This window comes from Haliotis rufescens, unplaced genomic scaffold (assembly GCF_023055435.1).
Source record: "Haliotis rufescens isolate VD_foot unplaced genomic scaffold, xgHalRufe1.0.p SCAF_14, whole genome shotgun sequence".
Taxonomy (NCBI): Eukaryota; Metazoa; Mollusca; class Gastropoda; order Lepetellida; family Haliotidae; genus Haliotis; species Haliotis rufescens.
The window spans coordinates 28,907,794-28,920,889 of NW_025963824.1; the positions used below are offsets into that span (position 1 = coordinate 28,907,794).

General features: G+C 38.9%; 1 protein-coding gene across 1 annotated transcript in view; it reads left to right on the plus strand.

Moving 5' to 3' along the window:
* Positions 1-4,676: 4,676 nt before the first annotated feature.
* The window catches only part of LOC124152662 (mucin-2-like), a gene marked incomplete at its 3' end in the record, with an annotated part of 34,570 nt that continues 26,150 nt past the window's right edge, over positions 4,677-13,096 (plus strand). Inside the window, exon 1 of the mRNA XM_048395465.1 lies at positions 4,677-5,163. Coding sequence (XP_048251422.1) covers positions 5,140-5,163 — 24 coding nt within the window. The remainder of the gene's footprint in view (positions 5,164-13,096) is intronic.

Below are 13,096 nucleotides of genomic sequence, written 5' to 3' on the forward strand. Positions count from 1 at the left end.
TAATGTCACTCACTTTCTACGGTGAACTCTGTAAGTTATATGACTAAAACTATTTGTTATAGTCACGCCGCTCCCAAGTCACAAGGTCTGCAGTGTGTGTCATATTTTTTTTAATTTGTTGTTTAATGTCACGCTCTCAAACCATACATATAAAAGCTGACGGCCTGTAAATAATCGAGTCTGGACCCGACAAACCAGTGATTGATATCATGGGCAAATAACCACACCGCCGATGGATGACTACCCTGTATCAACTAAGGCCGATCAACCCAATCAACCCAATCAACCAAATCAACCCGATCCATTATGTCGCTTCATACTGGAACAACTGTTTACAATTCTAATTGTAATACAGTAAACTACGGTTATAACGAACTCAAAGGGACCCCTTATTTTAGTTCGTTATAACCGTAGTTCGTTATAAGAATATATACAGCATATATACAACAAATGGCCGGGACTAAAAAATAAGTTCGTTATATCGGTCAGTTCGTTATAAGCGTGTTCGTTATAACCGTAGTTTACTGTATACTACTTTAAATAAATTAACGAACACCCTTTTCTTTCACATTACTGTGGTTAATTTGTCATGACATGACAGAATAGCCATAATAAACTACAGTATCATGCAATACCTGTTTAAATTATATACTATGGTATCGTAATATACCTGTTAAAATGGTTATTACCTGTGAAAACCAGGGTTAGAATAACACCTCAGCAAGCCATGCTTGTCGTGAGAGGCGAGTCACGGGATTGGGTGGTCACGCTCGCTGACTTGGTTGATGCATGTCATCGATCCCAATTGCGTGGATCGATGTTCATGATGTCAATCACTGGATTGTCTGGTCCAGACTCGATTATTTACAGACAGCCGTCATATAGCTGGAATATTGCTGAGTGCAGCGTTAAACGACAAACACTAAAATGATCATAGTATTATACAACAACAGTCTATAATGTACCACCGATTGTAAAATAAATGGGAGTCTCAAAAACTGATTCATATAGGCTGAGAAAAGTTGGATCCTGGATATCTTTCTGATTTTTCTCTGAATGCAAGTCTTAATAACATTTTCCCCCCTCAATTCGAAATTTGAAATGATAAATATTTATCAGAATAACTGAGAGAGAGAGAGAGAGAGAGAGAGAGAGAGAGAGAGAGAGAGAGAGAGAGAGAGAGAGAGAGAGAGAGAGAGAATTTATGATAACATTTGTATTTTACAAAGTCGAGTCCAACTAACAAACGTACAAACACATGGTGAAAAGACACACGTTAGTTCACGGACTTGCTCATAGTTAGATTGTCTCTTGGATTTATTATAATAATAATCGCCATCATCATAATCATAATAATAATGATAATAATAATAATAAGAAGAAGAAGAAGAAGAAGAAGAAGAAGAACAACAACAACAACAACAACAACAATAACAATAATAACACTAAAAAGAAATCAGGTCCATGGGAGTAAATATCCACAGCTGTCCGGGGACCCTTTGTACTCCGAATTCCACACCATGCTTTTGTGTTTTAACACGAACAATAACAGCTTCAAAATGCATCTCTTCCGTTATATTTCAATTCGTAGGGGCTCGTTGACGGTGGGGATAAGAACATATGCGATAAAGTGTCTCTTAACAGCCATTTGGGGTCATCAACCTTTCAAACTCTGCATGTCCCCGTCGGATGATCAAATGTCATCACAGGAGGCCATTCATCATGCGTAGGAAGGGCAGATAACTCTTTGCCTTCAGGCGGAATAATATCAGCTCGTCGCGTGATACGGAGAAGCACCTCCCTTATTATCCGTCACAGTGACGTCATTATGATTGACATTTAGAACGTCTTACCAACTTGTCTTTGTATGCGTTATATGTCACACCCGCCCTCTTTGTTACTTTGACATGTTTAAATGTTTTTAATGTACACGTGTGCTTGAAACCTGACATTTCGTACACGAAACATGTATGTATACATTAAGTAATGAGATTTCAACATTATATTAGATGACATCGCATATATTTACGTTGAATTTAGTTGCTTTGCACATACTCCTTATTTTACGAAATGTAATTGTTTTTCATGATGTTAAGAGGTGGATAGTTACTTCAAGTCTTTTTAGATTATAGATTCACATGGACCTTCGGCGTGACGATCGAACACTTAAACCACAAGGCTTCCCCACCGCCGTGTGAAGATGGCAATTTTCATTGTATGAAAAACGTCCATTTTGGTTTATGCTGTCTGTTTTGTGGTGGTTTTGTGCAATGATGATAGGGGGATGACTGTCTGTTGTGGTCTTGTGCGGTGATGATAGGTCGTTAGTGTCTGGTATGGTGTTCTGCAATGATGATAGGGTCGTTAGTGTCTGTTGTGGTCTTGTGCGGTGATGATAGGGTCGTTAGTGTCTGTTGTGGTCTTGTGAGGTGATGATAGGGTCGTTAGTGTTTGTTGTGGTCTTGTGTGGTGATGATAGGGTCGTTAGTGTCTGGTGTGGTCTTGTGTGGTGATGATAGGGTCGTTAGTGTCTGTTGTGGTCTTGTGTGGTGATGATAGGGTCGTTAGTGTCTGTTGTGGTCTTGTGTGGTGATGATAGGGTCGTTAGTGTCTGTTGTGGTCTTGTGTGGTGATGATAGGGTCGTTAGTGTCTGTTGTGGTCTTGTGTGGTGATGATAGGTCGTTAGTGTCTGGTGTGGTGTTCTGCAGTGACGGTAGGGGATTACTCTCTGTTGTGGTCTTGTGAGGTGATGATAGGGTCGTTAGTGTCTGTTGTGGTCTTGTGTGGTGATGATAGGTCGTTAGTGTCTGTTGTGGTCTTGTGTGGTGATGATAGGGTCGTTAGTGTCTGTTGTGGTCTTGTGTGGTGATGATAGGTCGTTAGTGTCTGGTGTGGTGTTCTGCAGTGACGGTAGGGGATTACTCTCTGTTGTGGTCTTGTGCGATGATGATAGGTCGTTAGTATCTGGTGTGGTTTTCTGCAGTGATGGTAGGGGATTACAGTCTGTTGTGGTCTTGTGCGGTGATGATAGGTCGTTAGTGTCTGGTGTGGTGTTCTGCAGTGATGGTAGGGGATTACAGTCTGTTCTCGTCTTGTACGATGATGATAGTGTGATTCCTATCTGTTGTGGTGTTGTGAAGTGATGATAGGGGAATTACCATCTCTTCTGATCTTTACGATGATGATAGTGTGATATCCTATCTGTTGTGGTGCTGTGAAGTTATGATAGGGGAATTTCTTTTTCTGGTTTGGTGTTGTGCAATGAACCCCAAGGGCGAGGGCGTGTTCTACAGGGCAGCGTACCCCCTCTCCCGAGTGTTGTTCAGGGCAGAGTACGCCATCCCCATACAGTTCGTGACCTTCATAACGTTAACGTCAATATATTCAATGATGTATATACATTGTCAGTCATCTCACACACGCCTGTACATTGTGTGCCTGTCCTGGTAACGAGAAATACTTATCTAACGACACAAACAATCGGTTTTTGACGCAGTCTTTTTTATTGTTGGTCTGATCAATCAAACTCGACAGTTCGACATACGACGTTCAAGGGATATATGATCCAGAAGTGCCCATCAAAGACTGACAGTGATAAAGTTTTGTCGAGCTGTAGAAACAAGCAGGGCGAGATAGGTTAGTTCCAACTTGGCAGCCCGTCCCACGTTGTTGTTGCTTTAAACCCGTTACCGCGGTGACACATAGTCATTAATTATGACGACTTTATAGAGAAAAGAAGCCAGAAGTGCGACAATTCAAACGAGAAATCTGACGGTTGACTTTGTATTTTTCATCTTAAAGAATCGTGGAAATAAGGCTGTTAGATTATATCCAGTGAGGATACGTTTTTTGTGACCACGCCAACACGGACATTCCAGTGTTAATATTCAGGATCAGTGTGGCCGTTAGGATGTATATCCTATATCCGCGCTGTCTACGCGTGTTATGCAATTGCTCATGAACTACATGGACCCACCCTTCGGAGTTTCCATAGTGAAGTCTCATATTTCCAAGGATTCTGTGAAATAAGTTTTAACATAAATCAACATAACCTTTGAAAAAACAGCACATTGTGAACAGGGAAGTAACTGTATTGTGCAGAAAGACATTGATCCCTTAAAAGCATATTGTTGCCATACGTAACACCCAGACATACAGTGCCTTGTACGTCTACATCACGTTGCTCGGTGAAGGATCTCCCCACCCTGGAAAGACCACGGCGTCGAGCCACCCGTCACAGCCGTTCAGACACGTACGCGTTTATTCAAAGAAAACAAACGGAACTGAGATATTCATAAAGGGCGTGGTCTTCAATACGCCCAGCATGTGCAAACAGTGTGTACTGTGTGAACTACAGCTTGAATTTGTTCTTTCATAAAGGAGCCTGACTCACGCCCCTCTTTGCAAACACTTGCCGCTGGGGAGTCAGAGATTTGTCCTTACGCAGGTCACGCCATTACATAGTCGATGCCAGTTGCGGTCATTTCGTAATTTCAAATTTACTTTAAAAATATTTCCCTTTTTGTGTACATCCTTAACAGATCCTTATTTATAAAACAGACCCGCTTTTATTTCGAAGAATTAATATATTAAATACATCAAACCTTAAATTAAAATGAGAGAACTGGTTAAACAGGAAGTATGCTAATAATTGTAATAGTTTAGTATATTAAAATACAATGAACACATGCATTGACATGTTTGTATATAAGGAGAATCCGAATGAAGTTTTTGGCATATTTCATAGGCAATAAAAATATCAAGTTGTGAAACTTGTGACCTTTAACATATTTGGGGTGTAAGAACATTTGCCCTTTATGAAAGGATGACTGTATAGTAATAAAGTCACATATATGCTGAAATTTGACACCGAACGCAGTATCAAAGGCTAAAACGTCAAGTAATTTACCAAAACTGGCAAATATTTTAAGGATGATCCTGATAGCACTTCGTGAAGAGGTGTGAGGAATTCCTGCAGTCTACATCAAGACACGTGTTTGTGTGGAAAGTGACAGTTTATTGTCGGAGGTGTGGTTTCACTGTTGTAACAAAGGCAACAGGTTTACGCAATGTTGACACCTGTACAAACCTTATCTCGAAGAGGAACCGATACCTGAACATATTACTGATTACCCGTGATGGAATTATCAAAACACAATAAGGTAAGTGGAAGAGCAGTGTATCACATAACATCATTCGTAATATTTTATCAATATATCTTATCTAATTCAACATCCATTTATTTTGAGATAATTCTATACAAAAAAAAACATATTAATATATTCCCCTATGCCAAAATTATGTGTTTAGAAGGCCATTTTTTCGCATAACATCAGCGATGATATTTAATGCGGCATCCTTTCATGTTGAGAATGATTCTTTTAAAAAATATTTATATATATTCTCCCCATGCAATTAAGATGTGATTAGAAGGTCATTTAATCACATAACATCAGCAATGATATTTAATGATGGCATTAAATGATTTTAAAATATACAAAAATACAATTTAAAAAATTAGATATAAAAATATTTTTCGAAAATCAAATAATAACGTTTGTTGGAAAGTTAGTTTTTTACATAACATCGGTGATCAAGTTTAAATTTTGAGTATGATTCTGTACAAAAAAACATAAATATATTCCCCAATGCAAAAAGATGTGATTAGGTCATTTAATCGCATAACATAAGCGATGATATATAAAAGCCTTTAAAACATTTTAAAATATATAAAATACGATAAAATAAAATTAGATACAAAAATATATTTCAAAAATTAAATAACGTTAGTTGAAAAGTTTGTTTTTTACATAATGATGATAAAGTTAAATGCAAAAATATATTACCATAATGAAGTTATCATGTCGCCACTGTGTTTATTACGCCATGAAAAGTAATGGACTTTATTTAAATGCTAATCGCCAAGAATCACAAATGAGATCACAGGTGAGATAGCATTTGAAAGATTATTTAATTATCAAAACATTTGTCAAATGTGAAAGAATATAAATACAATCAATCTCCCTTGATGAAATGTATGTTTGACAAGATGTACAAAAAACAATTAAAAATTCACTTTGTATGGTATTGTGTTCGAAGTATTAATGCCTTTGTTTATACAGTTCAACAAATAGCACAGAAGATGGCATAATATTGTTTATACATCCTTATTATAAACTGGCACAAGCGGGAATTATTCAAGTCATGAGCTTTGGAAAAAGGCATGCATTTCACTTTCCATAACACGCTTTTTAAATTTGACCCCAAAAATGGGCTGATCAAATTGATTTGGCATCATCAACCAAATTCGCCATGTCTAATGAGGAAACAGCTGTCATAAATTGTTTCAAATGTATTCGTCCATGTAAAAATATTATCCTGTCCACCTCCTACAGAACTTCTGCCAAATTGAAATAGAAATGAATGAATAAATTTACCTGTTTTATTACGTAAATGTCCATTATGTATCGAGATTTCAATAGTGGCGTTCCGGTTGAGGTGCTATTTATTTTATCGAGCATGTGATCATCAGCTGGATGAGATATGTTTACATCGCTAAGATTACAAATAAACAAAACAACAACAAACAGAGTAAGCCATGACGACAAGTGATGCAACTCGGAACGACGACTGTAACAGCAATGTTGTCATAAGATGCTTTTACACTTGACATGGTTTTGCATGTGTTTGTGACGGGTGCCCCCGGGGCGGGGGTGGGGGTGTGGATGGGGGGATTTAGAGATTTAGTATGATTATGGAAAGGGTTTGTCCGTTTATTGAAACAACACGCTGTCATATTTTGGCAAGTTGGTTTGAACATTTGATTTGCCTTGTCATGTATTTGTGAACAACTTGTGTCATAATAGTTGATAGTGATTCATTTACATTAAGGGTGAACATAAACTGAAAGCATTTCTAAATATTTCTGATTTATGTATAGGACAATGGTATAACTAGGGCAATGAATTGAGAAGATCTGGATGATGATGTACTGTTGTCACGATGAGATAAGGTACGATATGTCTCGCATAAAGTCAGAATGGACATCTGCAGGTATACTCGATGACACAGGAATCATATCACGACTTTGTTTTGTGTAAAAGTCAAATTTTAAAGATAAATATAACCTTTAACTTATTCGTGATATCATTAATCCAGTTAGATGTTTGTGTATTTCAGCCAATATTTACTTACTCCCAACAAGACACAAATTCAATCTTCTCATGTCAACTGAACCTGACACTCCAATCAAGCAGTTATCACTTTTTGTTTATCTCTGGAGATCTAGATAAAAAGGCTGTGCATGCTTTGTAATGAAGGTTGCGTCGAAGATGAATACCAATTTTTGATGGTTCGGGTCAAGAAAAGAACAATGCGTGAGAAGTACATAACTTGTTTGTTTGTTTGTTTGTTTGTTTGTTTGTTGTTTAACGCCGCACTCAGCAATATTCCAGCTATATGACGGCGGTCTGTAAATAATCGAGTCTGGACAAGACAATCCAGTGATTGACATCATGCGCATCGATCCACGCAATTGGGATAAATGTTATGCATCAACCAAGTCAGCGAGCCTGACCACCCAATCCCGTTAGTCGCCTTTTACGACAAGCAGAGTTGTTTTTTTACAGCAAGCGTGGGTTGCTGAAGACCTATTCTACCCCGGATCTTCACGGGTCAAGTACATGACTACGAAATTCATATAATACCCTCGACGTAACAAATACAATATGACTTTGGCATCAACGGATACGAATGAAATCAGATACATGGCTATGCATATTTGTTATGCAAATTGCTTTCGAAAGATCCAGGTTACTGATTATATATATTATTATGTATATTATATGATAAATAAGGATAAGATATATAGATGAACAACTTTATTACAATTTTATCCATTTCTCTTATCCTTACTTAGTACTCCTACTTCTAAATGCCTCTCACGGAAATTATTATATACTGACTGATCACATGTATAATCATGGCCGGTGGCCTATATTCTTCATGATGAAGATCTACCTATATGTTTATCCAGCAATCTCTGTCATAACGCTATATTTCCTCACTCAAGAGGCACACAACAGAACTAACTGAAATACATTTTTCCCTAAAATACTAGGGACGCTGTTTCCAGGAAGGCTACGTTCAACTCTTAGTAGAGATTCTAATGAACATGTAAAGGCTTTTGTCGCTATTTATTTTAGTTTTGTGTTGCATGAAATATATGGGGTAATGTGTACATTTCCTTGCGAGCCATACGTTGATAAATAATCTCTGGAATAACTGTTTTTACTGATATCTTTACTTTATTAATTCCCCAAGGTAAATCATATAATTTTCTAATGTGGAACGGATACCAAAAATACCTCCTCGATAAGACACCGTGAAAAGATCGCATAAATTACTGGGCGGATTTGTGATATAAATAATTTCATGTTTTACAATATTAATTAAAATGTTTCCAGAAGGTCCTTGATATCCATGTTGCTGCCCAAAAACGATTGTTTGGAGAATACGTGCGAAGCATGAAGAAAACAATGTACAGTAAACTACGTTTATAACGAACACGCTTATAACGAACTGACGGATATAGCGAACTTACTTTTTTTTCCGGACTCATTGCTGTAGCTATGTTGTATATATGCTTATAACGAACTACGGTTATAACGAACTAAAATTAGTGGTCCCTTTGAGTTCGTTATATCCAAAGTTTACTGTATGTACAGCAAACTACGGTCATAACGAACACGCTTATAACGAACTGACGGATATAACGAACTATTTTTTTGGTCCTGTCTATTTGCTGTATATATTCCGTACATTTGCTTATAACGAACTACGGTTATAACGAATTAAAATTAGTGGTCCCTTTTAGTTCGTTATAACCGTAGTTTACTGTAATCTAAATGCATGCCGTCATCATGTGCGTCGACAAACGTAAGCCGTGAACAACACCTGTGTCCCAACTGTCTGGGTGATTAATCAATGTATCGGTGTTTGAGGGGTGGTTATTGTTCTGTTGTGACAAAGTCATGATTTTCCACATTCAGCCCCGAGGCGAGACATACGGTACCACACCTTACTCCCTTTAGTCAATAACCGAAGGAGCTGTGAACTGTCAACTCTGACCCCGAACTGTGACCTCGCGTGTCGGTCACGTGGACATTTATGAATGACCAGATTAGATGTGGCTTCACCACGTGCGGTGTTAAACGAAAGTGACGCTCTGGATATTTCACGGATGATCATGGATACAATGGTACTGATCAATGACACTTGTTATTATGATGATTAAGGTTATATTTATGTAGTTGACAATTGTAATTACGATGATCAGTATAATGGTAATAGTGATTTAGTCATGATGACGATCAAAGTTAAGTGAGTGAATGAATATGGTTTTACGCCGCCTTCAGCAATATTCTAGCAATATCACGGCTGGGGACACCAGAAATGGGCTTCACACATTGAACCCATGAGGAGAATGGAACCCGGGTCTTCGGCGTGACAGCGAACGCTTTAACCACTAGGCTACCCCAGCGCCATGTTCAATGAAAGAAAAAATGTTTTTGTTTTATTTACATCCTTATTTGTTTCTGTAAATAATTGAAACAAATAATTAACAGTGTATCCATTTCGAAAAGTATTACAAAATCAGGAAGGAGAAATAGACGATTCTTAGCGGACTTAAATTGCTGACCAGACCACAGAAGAAACAAGAGACTTTCAGAAGCCTCACCGCATGATCAGATTCCACAAGGGGCAGGTTAACAACCAAATGGGGTACATGGTATTTATTTAATGTATATTATAAAAAACATTTGTTATTTTAAGCGACCTCATATACAGGATTGTTCCAGTTGAACTAACATAACCACAGAGGCTTCCTGGTGGGGTATTTCTCAAATCCAATCTACGTCTAAGACCTGCATCACTTCGGGCTTTCCTCCCATATTAAGCTGACACGCCGTGATATAACTGTGATAGTGTTAAAAGCGGCGTTAAACCCCGCTCACTCACTCACTCACTCACTCACTCACTCACTCACTCAAATCCAATCTATGTCTGAGACCTGTATCACTTCGGGCTTTCCTCCCACATTAAGCTGACACGCCGTGATATAACTGTGATAGTGTTAAAAGCGGCGTTAAACCCCACTCACTCACTCACTCACTCACTCACTCACTCAAATCCAATCTACGCCTGAGACCTGCATCACTTCGGGCTTTCCTCCCACATTAAGCTGACACGCCGTGATATAACTGTGATAGTGTTAAAAGCGGCGTTAAACCCCACTCACTCACTCACTCACTCACTCAAATCCAATCTATGTCTGAGACCTGTATCACTTCGGGCTTTCCTCCCACATTAAGCTGACACGCCGTGATATAACTGTGATAGTGTTAAAAGCGGCGTTAAACCCCACTCATTCAATCACACAAATCCAAACTATTATAACAATATCAAATGGAAGACAAATTTACCATGCAAATAATCTTGAAACTGGCGATGATGTGTCAAAATGTCATTGTGAATTTCAATTTATGATTGTATAATCAATCAATCTTGATGTCTTGGCATGCACCGTGGAACATACCGGAGCTGTAAGGGCGATGAACTAATCATAATAACACACCTTAGGAAATACTTAGTATCAAATGAAAAATTCAACAAAGTTGGAAAAAACAAATAAGCGGATGATATATATTTAGGAGCCAATTTAGCGACTTTCGTAAATCATGCCCATGCACATCTGTATAAACATCAGATATTTTGTTTAAAGTGACAGTGAAATGATTGATTTAGTACGTTCCACATCCACAACAGGAGTGTGTTGCCATTATAACCCCGGGGGAAACGGAAAAGTAATAAAACTGAAACAGACTCGAAGGAAATGATAATGTAAGGCGGTGGGATTATGGAGATATTCCAGAAAGTGGGATTATTTTTAATTCAGGTCTCGGATGGCACTGTTCCAAGTTAATCGTCTGGATTAACCAACGTCCGTATTATGGAAATTCAGGAATGTAGTAAATATAAAACGTCATGGCCAGTCACACAGTCATATCAAGATTCCACAGGGTGTAAACGGCAAATTATCGATGAAAACATACGAATGGATAACTGAAAATCAGTTATAACACCAGCTGCTCGCGAACATGGTTAGCATGTCATGCCCTTCGGGTAACGCCCACCAGCCACACAATTTACATACGTATACTCACCGACAAAAGAAACGCAAGGACCATGTCACAGTTGTAATTTATGACGTCATCAGAAGTATGACGTCATATTATATGTCATTGTCAGTTACACTGAAGAGCTGTCATGAGACTAATGTAATATGACACTATAAAACCCGTGAAGATCCAGGTTAGAATAGGTCTTCAGCCACCCATGCTTGCCTTAAAAAGCGACTATCCTTGTCGTAAGAGGCGACTAACGGGATCGGGTGGTCAAGCTCGCTGACTTGGTTTGATGCATGTCATCGTGTCCCAATTGCGTGGATAGATGCTCATGATGTCAGTCATTGGATTATCTGGTCCAGAATCGATTATTTACAGACCGCCGTCATATAGCTGGAAAATTGTTGATCGCGGCGTTAAACAACAAACAAACAAAACAAACTAATAATAAAAATAATAATAATAACAACAATAATAATGAATTTAATGAGAGTGCCAAACACATTGTCAGTGGATGCCCAGATTTGGCACAAACACAGTATCTTAAGCGACATGATGGTGTAGCTCGATCATTTTTTACCGTCTTCCTCATGCTTGTGGTGTTGACACGGAGGTCCATCCATGGTACGACCCGGAATATGTAGAGGGCGTTATGGAAAATGATCAATACAACATTCTTTGGAATAGGCCCATTCACAGCATCAGACGTATCCAGGCCAACCAACCTGATCTTGTCCTTTTTTATAAAGCCAATGAAATCATCTCATCTAATTTTCTGTCCCTTTTGACACTAATGTGATTGACAAGATTGAGGAAAAACATGGCAAATATGCGGACCACGCTTTCGAAATGTCACGCTTGCATCCCAAGTACCAAGTTGTTCGACTCCCCATTGTTCTCGGTGTCTTATGTTTGGTACCTCCCAATCTGTTGACTGACATGGGGAGAGTACCCGGGTTTGCTACCAGGAATACAGCCCTTCTGACAATCTGGGTAATGCAGAAGGCTGCAGTGCTGGGGAGTCTTCACATTCTCCGAAACGTTCTGGATGGGTTTGACAATGCATCGCTTCCTAGGAGAAGTCCCATTCGCTGTCTGGGCTGCGTGTGGAGGAGGCAAGGGCCCTGAGCTAATGATGAGCCTAACCAGCCTGACTGTGCCAGGATCACCCAAACCCTCTTTGCTGCATCTTTTTTATTTTAATCTGTAGATAATAATACTAATAATATGTCATGAAAAATGATACAAAAACACAATTCTTTGGAATAGGCCCGTATACAACCTCAAACCTATCCAGGCCAACGAACCTGATCTTGTCCTTTTTTTATGAATCCAATGAAATCATACATATCTCCGTCCCTTTTAACACTAATGTGATTGACAAGAATCGGGACAAACATGTACGTCTCTTTTAGCGTTAAAAATGATAGCAATGATAATAGCAATCAATCAGTTAGGCGAATTACTCAAATGACCTGATGTATAAATTGCGCTCTTGTTTGATGGCAGCTATGATGTGAAACAAACAAGAGTGAGTGAGTGAGTTGGGTTTAACGCCGCTTTTAACATTATTCCAGTTATATCACGGCGTGTCAGCTTAATGAGGGAGGAAAGCCCGAAGTGATGCAGGTCTCAGACGTTTACCACTTCGGTGAAAGCCACGAGCACGGGTATGGTGCTGACAAACCTAGAAACATTTTTGGGCGAACCGGCATTCGAACCAACAATCATAGGTTTCTGGCATGCCCAAGGGACGCAACTGTGCACAGTGAATCGCGGCGCCTTAGATGACTGGGCCACCCGTGCCCCCGAAACAAACAAGAAATGGTTGTCGTACCGGTGTCGTAGTTGTGTTTTGGCGACTGTTTTCAGTCTAGAAACGTTTCTCTAACGTTTGTAATTTTTGGGG